Source organism: Patiria miniata, unplaced genomic scaffold, assembly GCF_015706575.1.
Source record: "Patiria miniata isolate m_02_andy unplaced genomic scaffold, ASM1570657v1 HiC_scaffold_29, whole genome shotgun sequence".
Classification (NCBI taxonomy): domain Eukaryota; kingdom Metazoa; phylum Echinodermata; class Asteroidea; order Valvatida; family Asterinidae; genus Patiria; species Patiria miniata.
Window position 1 is genome coordinate 17079174 of NW_024037068.1, and position 13230 is coordinate 17092403.

The 13230-nt window shown below is 39.6% G+C and overlaps 1 protein-coding gene across 3 annotated transcripts in view; it reads left to right on the forward strand.

Annotated features, from left to right (window-relative positions):
- The window catches only part of LOC119736014 (gamma-aminobutyric acid type B receptor subunit 2-like), a 40041-nt gene that overhangs the window by 22535 nt on the left and 4276 nt on the right, over nucleotides 1-13230 (forward strand). For all 3 annotated transcript variants that reach the window (XM_038209995.1, XM_038209996.1, XM_038209994.1), the window contains exons 4-6: nucleotides 7429-7640; nucleotides 8891-9026; nucleotides 12906-13013. In XM_038209995.1, coding sequence (XP_038065923.1) covers nucleotides 7450-7640; nucleotides 8891-9026; nucleotides 12906-13013 — 435 coding nt within the window. In that variant the 5' untranslated portion in view covers nucleotides 7429-7449. The remainder of the gene's footprint in view (nucleotides 1-7428; nucleotides 7641-8890; nucleotides 9027-12905; nucleotides 13014-13230) is intronic.

A 13230-nucleotide genomic window follows, 5' to 3' on the forward strand; every position in this document is an offset into this window, starting at 1 on the left:
TTTAGTGGTAATTTCAAGTCTTTAATAAATAAATATAGGGACAACTCGGTCTGTATGGTAGTGCTTATACATCGAGTGCTTGTGAGACGTCTTTGTAATTTCCGACACTTATTCATCACAATATGCAGTTTTGTGTTTATAACAATGGCATTTAAATTGCGAAATGGAGGTCCAAACACAACAAATAGCGGGTTAAAGTAACGATGTCCATTGGTAATGTCGATTTCGGGTATTTGTACATCATGTCATCAGAGAACGGCTTCTGATTATATGACAGCATCTTTGTTTTTCGGTCCACACATTTTACGAGTGTCAGAGTAAGGCACGTCCAAATTACGTGGCTACGACTTGCAATTACACAAGTGTATGCGAAGCCACTTCCCGTGAACCCGTTTGTTGCTGCTGGCTGAGTGACGTCAGCCATGTTATTCAGACACGGCCTTAAATGTAATATACAATTTTTGCAAACATCAACAAATAAACCTACAAAATTATTATGAAATACCTTACTGTAAGTAAATACTGTTCTCAAGCATCCTGTGAAATCATGGCACCTGGTGTGCTGTCATTTTCAAGATAAGTGGCATTTTTCCGACGATGGTCGGCTGACCATCGTTGGAAAAACAACCCTGACCTTTTGTTTTAACAAACTGCCCCCAATTTTATCAAATTTAGTTAGTCCACATTTGTTTGCAATTGGTTACACATCCGTGAACGGGTTCAAGCCAGCTAGTCTGTTTCCCGGACCAAAATGATTTCCTGACGTCTATAGATTGTTCCGTTTCGTCTGAATTAAGTATAGGGTCAGGAAACCAGACTACAAGAACTCTTCAATGGACTCGAACCCACGACCTCCAGCTTTACCCACAGACCACGAATCAAGTGCCCAAATCACGAGGCCACAGCACTCCACCACAAAAACCTTACGATTAGAACGGCCTCGTTCGACCTTCTCATCAACGCCCATAGCTCGTTGCGGCATGGCTGTCCGCACACTTAAATGCACAGTGTAAATAACCAGACTCTTTTTGCAAAACAATTTACGGACAGATCTTTTAGTTCTGGGAAATTCAAGTTCTGTCTATTCAACATTCAATAACATTGTTATCGATGATATAAGTAGCAGGAAGTGCGTCCAGCAAATCTCGATATTTGCCGAATTCCAAGTAACGCATTTTGCTGTTTTGAATTTCTCCTTGATCAGCTATACTCAACCCATCGTGACCTTTTTAATGGGCTGATTACGGAACCGGGATGTACAGTCATACATAAAGAGTAGCAACGCACATGTCGTAATTACAACAAAGTAAAAAAAAAAAATACGGCGTATTTAAGAAGGGCAATTTAATTACAGGAGGCGTGGGACCGAGGGATTTTAATTGCCCTGCCGTCCTCCCTGCTTCCTTGATTGGGGGCAAAATTAAACCGATGTGCTTGAGAGTGATGAGTCCAGTCTATATATAGAGGTAAGACAAGTCCAGCAAATGTATACCAGGTATAATACCAAATGTCTCTATGTCTGGAGAAGCGATGGGTTGACACATAGCATCAAATTGTATATACAGTGAAATCTCGATAAGTCAATTGGACCTCAAGGGAACAGGTTCAAAATTTGACTTCAGCAGAGTTTTGAGTAAAGCAGGGTTGTATATCATTGTTATTATACTAAAGGGAATTGATTCTTTGACTTAACAGTTGTTTTGAGTTATCAGAGTTTGAGTTATCGAGACTCATGATTTCACTGCAGTAGAATGCACGGGAATCATCATGTGTTATACGATAACGCAACCATCTAAGTCCTTGATACTCAAGACGATGATTATTATTATTTGCCTTGTTGCTCGCCTCTTGTTAGTCTGAGGTCTGAGGAGCAGACATTTTGTGCAGAGCCACACGAACAAACCTTGCTGTGCCCGGGGGTATTCCATAGACTAACCTCTTGTCAGTATATGGATGGATTTTAAAGAATGTTTAGACTTTCAAAATGTATCATTTCCTGTAGTGTAATAAACGGTTGGCCTATTTCGAGATGAAGTCGATTTAACGCACAATTTGTCGTTGATAAGTAGAACGAAACCGGTTATTGTCATGTGGCAGCGTTACAGATGTAATCGTGCACTTTTGTTTCGTGGTGTTCATTTTTTTCACGGTATGGTGGCCACGGCTTCGCATACCCATGTGAATCAGGTGTGCTTGCGGGCTTCCCGTGTATGAGTATAGTTTTTGTTGCCAACACGAGCTTGCAAAATATCGCATCGACTTGCTGGCAAATCTATCGGAGAAATGTCTAATTGGTTTGCATAGCGCCCATTTCAGATTGACATTCCAGGGTCGCGCCCAAACCAAATAATTCCGAAGATTTGAACGAGAACATGTAGCAGTTTGACCGTTTGAAAACGTATAGGAGCTCGACTTCTGTAGTCGTTGGGAGAGACTGAAGCTTTCAGTTTACGGGAAAGATTATCGCGTACAAAAATAGCTAAGGGTGTAGGAATGTATGTGCATGGGTACCGGATGGTGCTCACTAGTTGATCGCCCGCCATATGAGCAACACGCCTGTTGAGTACTGAGTCTTTAACTACTGTTGCCTGTCAATAACCCTGTCCATTTTCACTGTGGCGATACTTCTGTTTACTCGTTAACTGGCCGTGCCTCACGTTTGTCACTCATAATCAAGGGCGGATCCAGAGGGGGCCCAAAGGGGGCCATGCCCCCCCCCCAAACGAAACCATTATTTTTTTTATGTGACATCGCAATAAAGGCTGGCAATGAGTACACCAACATCTTTTCCTCAAAAAAACATTGGTTAAAGTGGACAGAAATTGCCTCAGATCGCACCACAGAGCATCTAGAATCCAAAAAATTTTCGGGGCCCTTAAGCGGGCCCCGAACCCCACGCCGTAATTTTTTTGACCCACTTTTTTGGGGGGACCAATATTTTTTTGGGCCCCCCAAAAAAGTGGGTTCTGGATCCACCCTTGCTCATAATCAGTTCTGAAAGGCACTGCTAGATTAGCGTGCTAGTGTCCAAAATGGCGGCCTTTGTCTGGCGATGCCCCCTGGGGCGCCCCCAACCGGCAAAAGGAGAAAACCTTGTGTAAACGTCACATGGGGTGGCGTTGTGCGAGACGCGTACATAGGATAAGTATGTGATTATCCCCCTGATAAGAAGTTCTCGGAATTTGATTGAGACTATACACTGATGCTCATTTCATCCAGCGAAGATGTACAAGTGATTGCTCATGATCGATATGAATAGATTAGCCTTCAAAACTTCGAACTTTCAAAGACGTAGGCCTATAGGTTGGCAAAATAATCATTCATGACCTTTTTTTTGTAATGGCCTAATACTCAATCAAGTGAAGGATATGCCGTCTTATATTAGGACCTTAGGTTTTCTGAATAAATATGCGCGGGGGAGTGTTAATGGGTGTATCCTTTTTGCTTCGGACTGGGTCCCCTGTGGTTTTTTTTTTTAAGTAAATTTGAAATTAAAATGAATTCGACAGCCGCATTTCCTTAATCGTGATATCCTTACTTAAGATGTCAATTGGCTCGAGCAGGTTAAATATTGTTGTTTTCAGCAGAAGCAATGGCAATAGGCTTTTAATAGCACTATACATTGCATGTATGCAGGGGTTTCAGTGTATGCTATTTGGATTTAAATACAATAAAGATACAAAAGGTTTACTCGTACCTCAGACCCACTTTTGAAAAAGTTCCCTAACCGCTGCTTGCTAATAACATTTCGTTGTCACTGTATTGATACTCCAGTTTGCTGGTTAGCTGGCCGTGCGTCAGGTTTTGTCACTCATACTCGTACTGCCAGATTAGCGTGTAACTGCTCAAAATGGCGGTCTTTGTCTGGTGCTGACCCCTGGGGCGCCCCCAACCGGTGAAAGGACAAATCGTATTTAATCGCCACATGGGGTAGTGTTTGCAAAACGTGTGTGCAGGGATTATCCAACTATTATTGCTCGACGTTGATAAGAACTTCTCAGAATCTGATTGAGACAAAATTGATGCTCATTTGTCATTTCCCAGCTGACATCCAGAGAAGTCGTACAAGACATTGCTCAGGGTCGATGGGAATACTAATTAGCCCTCAAAACTTCGAATTTCGAAGGGGCTCGCAAGACAGTCAGTCATGAAAACATTAACACTTCAACCAATAGAAGAATAAACATTGTGCAGTCTTAAATAACGGCTTAGGTTCTCTGAATAAAATACTTAGGCCTACATAAAATGAGGTTTTGTTTTTGTTTTGTACGTGTCTTGAATTAAATATGAGCTAAAGCATGTGTTTTTTCCTCTATCGTGATTGCTGCAGATATCAATTCGCCCGAGCAGGTTCAAATATCGATTTTCTTACTTATGACGTATGTGAATACAGGCTTTGAATAGACCTTATGCCTTGCAGGTGTCTCGGAGGCTGTTCTTTGTTATTTTGATTTAGTTACATGAAAACACAATTACCAAAAGCGATAAAGAACCATTGCGCTGTAGTTCCACATTAATGCATAATGTCAATAGATCATTTGCATTCGGCAGCCATCTTGGAGGTGTTTTTTGTTACATTATTTCACTAACAATGAATGCGCAAGAGGCCTATTGCCTTTTGACGGGCATGGAACTTTTTCTCGGAACAGTTGATTTCCCCCCTTCCCATGTGTGTGCCATTTAAAATAGAAAAAAAACCCACTAAACAATTCAGTCAGGGAAATATATGAATTACTTAATTTTTGGCGACTTCACAGTTGCATGCCTGTGTTGAACAAAAAATGAGCACACACCTAAAAGATGGCTGCAGTGCACAGGGTCTGTACAGAATCAATTCAACGGCCCGTCCATCTCAGGAGCTGCAGTTTGTTTTTCAGCGCATCAGTTTTGGTAACGCTTTAATACAAATACACGAGAAGACCGACAGTCCCACAATTTCCGATTGCTTTGACACCAATACCGCACGATGCCGACTTGACCGGCCGAGCCAACTTAACAAGCTCATCATCGAGCGATATGCAGACGTAAGGGTCGTTTAATTATGTTATGATCTTCCGATTGCCTTACGTTAAGGCAGTTTCGTATTAAGCTGCATTTTCATAAATAGACGCGATTCAGTCCGTGTTTTGTCCGTTGCGGAGTTACGAGGCTTATGAAACCAATAAAGCCTAATATATACACAACCGAAAAAAAAAACGTGCCTGCAAAAACAACTAGGGCCTAACAGTAGTTAATTAAAATAAGCCCGCTTATTTTGTTCTCTGTAAATAACCGTTTCCATAATTATAAAGCATAATTCTGCGTGCTGTTTTACGTCTTGCCAAAACTTCTGTCAGGCTTAATATCACAATTTAGTTTGACAGCACATAAGCTAGATCGTGTTTTCCGATGCGATCATATTGACCCTAACACCCCAAAGGTGTGTAAAACAAAATGTTTATTCAAGTTCGAGTATTCGGGACCATACATTTAATGCTTTGTGATAATTACGATCAAAGGGGTATCTCAAAATATACCTTTTGTTTGTAAAATGGCGTAGGGTACCCTCTTTTTTGAATCACGATACCGCTCCTTTAAATAAGAGACAAACAACTCATTAAGGAAATCTTGGTTCTCAAAATTTGATTTCATTTATATAAACCCTTCCAAGGCTGGGCCAATTTTCTGTCGAAATCGAGTATGCGTGGCAATCATTTCTGTTTTGACTAGCGGGGAAATCCAATTGGACAGCGGCGCGCGTATGCGGCGGATTTCAGGGATAACATTAATGCATTGATTTAGTACCGAGGCTGATACGTGACATTTGGTGGACAAAACCCGACATAGCTCGCCCGGTGTGTGTGTTTCAACTTTACCAAATGAGTTCTCTTCTTTATGAATTCCAAATTTATGCATGTCAATTCGCGGACCGCACTCTGACAATATTGTATGGAAAAGATGCCGGAGTTTTTTTCAACCGTTTCGTGTGTGAAGAACAATATTTCTTCGTGAATTCGCTGCTTCGTGAACTCGTGAATTGAATGTGTCTTTATTTATGGATGCAATACATGTATATTTATTTTGCATAACCTTATCAAGAAGGTCCACAGGGAGTTGTTTTTATCAGTTATGTTAATAATAATAACTGTAAAAAAATTATTTCATTCAGGCAGCGGACAACAATGAAACATTGAGAGTATACAGTGTTAACACAACTTAGAAAGCGTTGCATGTGATGAACAAATAACATTGATGGCGAACGTTTTACACTCGAGTTAGGAAGAGTGGGTTGGGGTAAATGAGATGTGGTATGCTTACCTGCCGCTGGCTTTGTGACTTGTAGTCTTACCTAGCATTGAAAGAAAAACATCACATGCAGTTAAAGGTTGCACATGAAGAAAAACGCATACATTTATATTTACTTTTGACTGTGTTTAGTGCCGCTCTGATATTTGTCAAGGTTAAGATTTAAAGGGGGGGGGGTGTCATGTAACGATTTTTTTTTATAGCAAGCCTTGAAATGTACCTGTTGTGTTCCAGATCCATTTAGCTATATTTTTGGTCTTCATACTGCCTTTTAAGTGGATTTCGGTGCCTTTTTTTATGCTCATACCAATTTCCATATTCATGAGCAAAACCAGGATTCGAAATTAGCCGTAGCCCGCTAGCCAAATGCTAGTCAAAACAACGGCGGCTAGTCAAACTATTCCTTAACTAGCCCGGCTGGCGAGTGAACAATAGTGGGATACGGCAAAGATGAACGTAGAGAAAGAAAGAAATCATTAAATTCAGAAAGAAAACCCCATCAATTTGTGTCTAATTTTATCAACTGTTTTAAAGAGTAAAATTATTAGAACTGTTAATCAAAAACACTGACAAAATTGCCTCAGAATTGAGCCTGAAAATACGCCATTTTGTATTTGAGATTAGAAAAAAATGCGGGCTAGTGAAAATGCCCGCGGGCTAGTTAAGAGTCCGTTTCAGTAGCACGGCTGGCTAGTGAACAAAAAAGTTAAAGTCGAATCCTGGCAAAAACGTGACGTAATTCAAAGCAGAAGCAATTCAGTTTCTAATCTGCTTCAGTATAACAAGTAGGGGTTTTCTGTGGTTAATTTTCTGCGTTTAGTGGTTAATGTTGCTGTTTCTGTATATGATTTTAATGCCATTTTTTTTTAAAAGTATGATGGACACAATACGAGGGCGGTATTTGGAGTTGGTAGCTCATTTACTCAAATTGACCAACTTCAAATTTACTGACCGGAGCGTCGGGTTTATACCTCTGGTTCTTTTCAGAACCATTCTCTTAGCTTGTAAAATTATTCCCATATGGTGTTTCCGCAAACCTTTCATTCATTAGTATCTCCACCATGCAAAGCCGGCCGCAAATCTAACTTACCATGCCAACTACAAATCAAGTTTATGCGTTCCCGTTTTCTATTTCACCCGCAGGTAAATCCACCCCTCACCGCCATGGACAACACGTCCCTGCCCGGCGTGGGCGTGTCGGAGGGCGTGACCGTAGGGGGCGGGGCCAATGAGGAAGACGTCATCTTGAGGAGCATCTCTCCCATCCTCCTTGGCATCATGTCGTCTCTGGCACTGATTGGCGTGGTGCTGGCCGTGGCTTTCATGATCTTCAATGTCAGATACCGACAGAGCCGGTAATTAAAACATCGATTGCCTATAATCTAAGTTTAATCATATCCGAAAAATAGACCTGCAAGTTTTACTTGGATTCCTCTTTTTAATCTAACCGTGTGCGTCTTTTGAGCATTGCCTCAAGATTTCCGTTTCGGTTTGGTGACATTGGGGCTGCAAGTCCAAAGAATTGCCGAGATGCATAATTCATCGTAGCTAATTGTAGATTAGAGCGGCTATCAGATGCATAGTTTCAAACATTTTGATCAATTTTAATAAATTATAAATTATGGTGAAAAATCCCAAATTTCCGTTACTAAGTAAGATCTGATTTTCCAATTTAAAAAAAAAAAAAATTGAAAATTGATATTTTCGTTGTAAAAAGAAAAAAAGTAAACATATTTGTAAAGTGTGAAAGTCTAGGGGAGAGTTTTCATTAAGATTAAATCTAATACATGTATTGGGAAACGTCATTCCCTATTGGCGGCAGTGTTGAAGGCATACTTGGGGAGGTAACTCCATCAATGTGCTCTAAAATCGCCTAGAGCGGTTCACGATCGTTCTTACTGCATAAACCTTCAAAATAATTACACTTTAGTGTACATTCTCAGCCTTGCGTAACCAGTGACAAATGTATAGTAAACTCCTCCCGTCCCAATGGAATCCTCGACTTATTCCTTCGCTTGGATAGACGAAATCCAATCAGCGATATCGACATGATCATCTGGCAATTACATGTAATTGAAACATTATCGACGTTTGTAGCTCTAGTGCGCCGACAGTGGCCCCGCCAGGAAACTAATTTGGTTAATTAGCCATGAGTGTACGAACAAAATGATCGATTTGTTTTGGTAAAATTAAAATGGTAAAGATACATTGCATGAGATACATTTCATAACCTTTGACGTAAGTAGTATTTTAGATATGATGTACATCTGTGTAAAGTTCTATGAAAAGGTTGAAGTGAACCAGTTAAACCTTAGTATAAAAAATATGATGGTTAAAAAGTTGGATACAACTAATTTACATATATTTGGAAACGCAACTAGATAAATGAAAATACGTCAAGGCCAACAATCCATATACGTTGTGGATTTGATTTTAACTTGTGAGCTTACTTCACTGGCTCTTTTAATTTAACATAATAATAGCCCTTTAACATTTTACTCACATTTTAATGTAATCAACAAAATTGTTTATCAATTTCCAGGAACAGGAATTCCAAGAATCTTCATTGAGATATTTTGATTTTCTTTGTTTTTGTTTTTTCCAGGCTCATAAAAATGTCAAGTCCCAATCTCAACATCCTCATCGGCATCGGGGCCGTTTTTATCTACGCATGCGTGGTGCTGTTCGGCATTGACGTAGGTGTGACGTCATCAGATGACGTACTGGGGATTCTTTGCAAGGTGATTACTGTGGATATTATATAATAAAATGATGGCAATTATAAAATGAACAGAGGCCGTCACTATATGATGTGTAAATGTGACCCTGTCACGTTTAAAAAGATGACACTACAAACGACTGGAGGCCTGGAGGGTAAGACTGCAACCATCCCATGGACAGAGCGACACGGACGTACAGCAAGACATAAAAATAAACAAACAACAGACGGACAAACAAATCATGAAAAAGAAAACACGATTATGAAATATGTACATGATACCAACACCCAAATACACGAACATACAAAAATAAAGTATTAAAACTAAGACTCAATGTTATAAATACCAACAACAAAAACGAACAGTAAAAGACCAGTACAAAGTTTGCAGAGGAGATTAAAAAGAGTAGGCCTATGTGTTTAGACGAGAAAGCCACCCTAACGAATGAACAAAACACGATATAATTATGTCTTTTCTCAAATGTGAAAAAAATTCATACAGGTGTTAATTAAATGGGTGGAAATAATTGTATACGCGAGATCCATGCAACTATTTTTCTCTTATTTATTTATCTTTTGATTCCAAGGATTTCTTCGGCATCATAACAAAAATATCTAAGCCTAAATGTCAAACCTGTATTACAAAACCTTTCGAAACTGCAGGACCTCGTGGACACACACTGTATTTGTTTATCGCGTGTGATGACGCATGCAACTACCTTTTCTGTCAAAACCAGACGCGTCCTTGCAGCGAAAGCTTTGAAATGAAAATAATGACCAAAATTGACGCGGGACGAGTTCTCGATTTTCATGTTTGGGGGCAAATTTGTGATTATTAATATCCTAAATAGAACTAATATATGAGTGCCGCAGACAATATTTTTTTTGCATATACGTATTTTCAGTAGCAGACAAAGCCATCCAATTACGAGCCGAATTTCAGACTTGATCTGTGAAATAAAAAAAAAAAAATTCGTACAACAACGGACCAAATTTCCCTGGAAGAAAGGTTGTCGAAAAGAAACGCATTCAATTGAAATTCATTTAGTTGCAACCCCAAAATAGATTTTGTTTTTGAAATTGTTATTTTTCTAGCAATAAGTTTATACCTTTAAGAGTCACTTTTAAATTCACACATATTTTATGGGCGCAAACGCGACATAAAATGAAAGTACTATTTTCAGAGGGTTGATAACGTATAAAATAGGAATAGTATTTTGTTTATTTCGTTAAATATAACGTACAAATTTTAAAAAATCGTCAGTAGAAAAAAAAAGAATATCCAAAAGTTGGGTAGAGAAACAAAGAGAGGAAACAAAGGTCAAACCGCGATAAAGGTATCAGGCGGTTTTCCGTAAATGTTGTGTCCTCAAAAAAATATGGTTATGATTTTTTTTTTGGGGGGGGGGGTCATTAAAGGCACGTGTGGGAACTATGATATTTACCCGGAAACAAACTTATCAATTTAATGAGGAACACCTTCCTCAAATTGAACAAAGGAATGTTATACTAAATACACTGCGCAAGTATTCCGCCTGATATGGCATAATAATAATAATAATAAAAAAAACAACATTTATATAGCGCAATATGAATCAAAGATTCCTCAAAGCGCTTAAGCGAACAAAAAAAGAAGCATCATTAAACGAACGCAATCATTGAAAGCAGTATGCGTGCAGGCTTACAATACCCCACATACTGTGTTTTCTCTGTTTTATCAAAATGTATATCATAGCCACTGAGTTAAAACATGAACAAGTTAATTGTTATGCACCCTACTGCATTGTACAGATTTTGAGCAATTTTGTTGCTTCCAACGAAAAAAATGCACAAAAGCAAATGATATCCTACGTACAGTGAAATTTCGACATTGAGTCAAATATCAAGGGATAACAATTTCGAGATATCGGAAGTTCGAGTTAAGCAAAGTTCCCAATTTCTCCCCCCCCCCCCAAAAAAAGTGCCCAAAGTATGCATATGTACAATGTACATGGATATAATGCCTATATAACACATTATTTGGCTCATCACTCTCCTTCATTTTTACTGATTTTAATGGTGTATTTTTTCGATCACAAATCCTCAGTTTGCTCAGATTCATATTTTTCTTACCTAAAAGTGTCTGCTGTATTGATAAAATACATATACCTAAAAATGCCGCCCCCCCCCCCCACAAAAAACTGTGAGGAGTCGATTCTCATCCGGCTGCCTGGCGCGACATCCGCACATCCGACCCGGTGACAAAAGAAGAGAGAACGCCCGCTTATAGGTCGACGTGGCTCCATTTCCGAAATGTCATTGTTTGTAGCAGAAGAAAGGAACACTCGAAGCCTTTTCTGAAATCATTATCATCATCATCACTCGCATGTGACAGCATGCATTCAAGAAACGGGGCACAAGTTGATAGCAAAGGAAGCATCGAACAATGCGAGGAAATTGAAAGCAGGTGGAACAGTCCAGCTAGCTTCCTCAGAAAAAAATCTCACCTTTTATTTATTAAAAAAAAACAGGCTCATTTTAATATGTGGGTAATCACAAACAAGAGGTGGAGCACAGAAACGTGGTTTAATTGCATAGTTAAAATGGGGGGGGGGGGATGATCAAGTTCAAGCAATCTTCAGCTTCATCGATGACAATTCATACTTTGATGAGTATTTCATAAAAAAAAGGTTGTTAGTTTGTGAATGGGTTGATGTGGACATCACTTTTAATGTTTTTTATTTGCTAATTGTTTTTAAATTTATTTATTGGGGGAGGGGAGGCTAGTGATTGTAGTTATGTCTCCTGGTCTGCTTGCTTATCTCAGAAAGTGAGGCTCAGTAATTTTTCCATGAAAAACAACTGCCAAGAAAATAATTAAAACACTTGTAATTCCCGCTTTTCACCACCCGTCCTCGAAGGATTACTCCGCCTCAAACTCATTTCCAAACTCAGTATTATTATATCCTTGCACAAAATGCCAGCGAAGACGAAACGTCCGTCGATGGTGAAGTGAAGGCCCAGCAGGTGGGTGTGTTTCCTGCCAACAAGGCCGGGACTAATGCACGTATCATTCTGAAAACGTCAGGCAATTAATTACTTTTGGTGTTACCCTTTACAAACGGGAAGAATTTTGTAGATTTTTGTGTGTGTGAGGATTTGATACAATGTACCTCTTATAATATAAGCACTCTATACAAATATTAACGCATCTTCATTTCCTTATCCCCCCCTCCAATATTCTCTTTCCGTACACTTTTGATTAGTCAATTGACCGATTTTTGGAATACTTAAGAGGGCTAATGACGAGATCGTGTTTCGTGATCAAAAGGTTGTGCGTGGTTTTGCTCTGTTTTCTTGAAAAGTGCAGGCCTAATAGGCTGAGGCCTATCCACTGAGCTGAAACTTCAACAGGTTTGCTTTCAAATTCTTTGGATTTTGAGCGATGTTATTTTTGGGAAAGAAAAAAAATGCATGAAATGCAAATGATCCTATATACAAGGGCGGATCCAGGGGGGGGGGCCAAAGGGGGCCATGGCCCCCCCCCCCCCCCCAAACGAGACCATTTTTTTTTTTTTTATGTGACATCGCAATAAAGGCAGGCAATGAGTACACCACCATCTTTTCCTCGAAAAAACATTGGTTAAAGTGGTCAGAAATTGCCTCAGATCGCACCACAGGGCATCTAGAATCCAAAAAAAATTCGGGGCCCTTAAGCGGGCCCCGAACCCCACGTCGTAATTTTTTTGACCCACTTTTTTGGGGGTCCAAAAAATTTGTTGGCCCCCCAAAAAAATTGTGTTCTGGATCCGCCCTTGCCTATATGCCTTTTAAACGTTACCTTTTGAAAATTACACAAACTGTAACATTAAAAACGTGCTGTGATATTTGCTAATTTCCTGTTCCCATCAATTAATAACAGGTGCGTGTATCTTTGATAACCCTTGGATTCACGTTAATCTATGGATCCATGTTCAGCAAGGCGTGGAGAGTCTACAGAATATTTGCCCACGCTGCGACCAAGAGAATGGTAAGAGAATGGGTCTCTGCCTGTTGGGGCAGAGTAATAGTGTGGCAATGGATTTTTCATTGAGGATACCAAAGATTTTTTCTTCTGACGTCTCCCGCCGGGAGCCGATTTTTGGTAGCTCTGGAAAATCTGACAAGCTACGTTTGGCATCCTTAAATATAATTCAATGAATAAATTATTTATGCAATGGGTTTGTCTTGCATGCGATGCCTTGTTT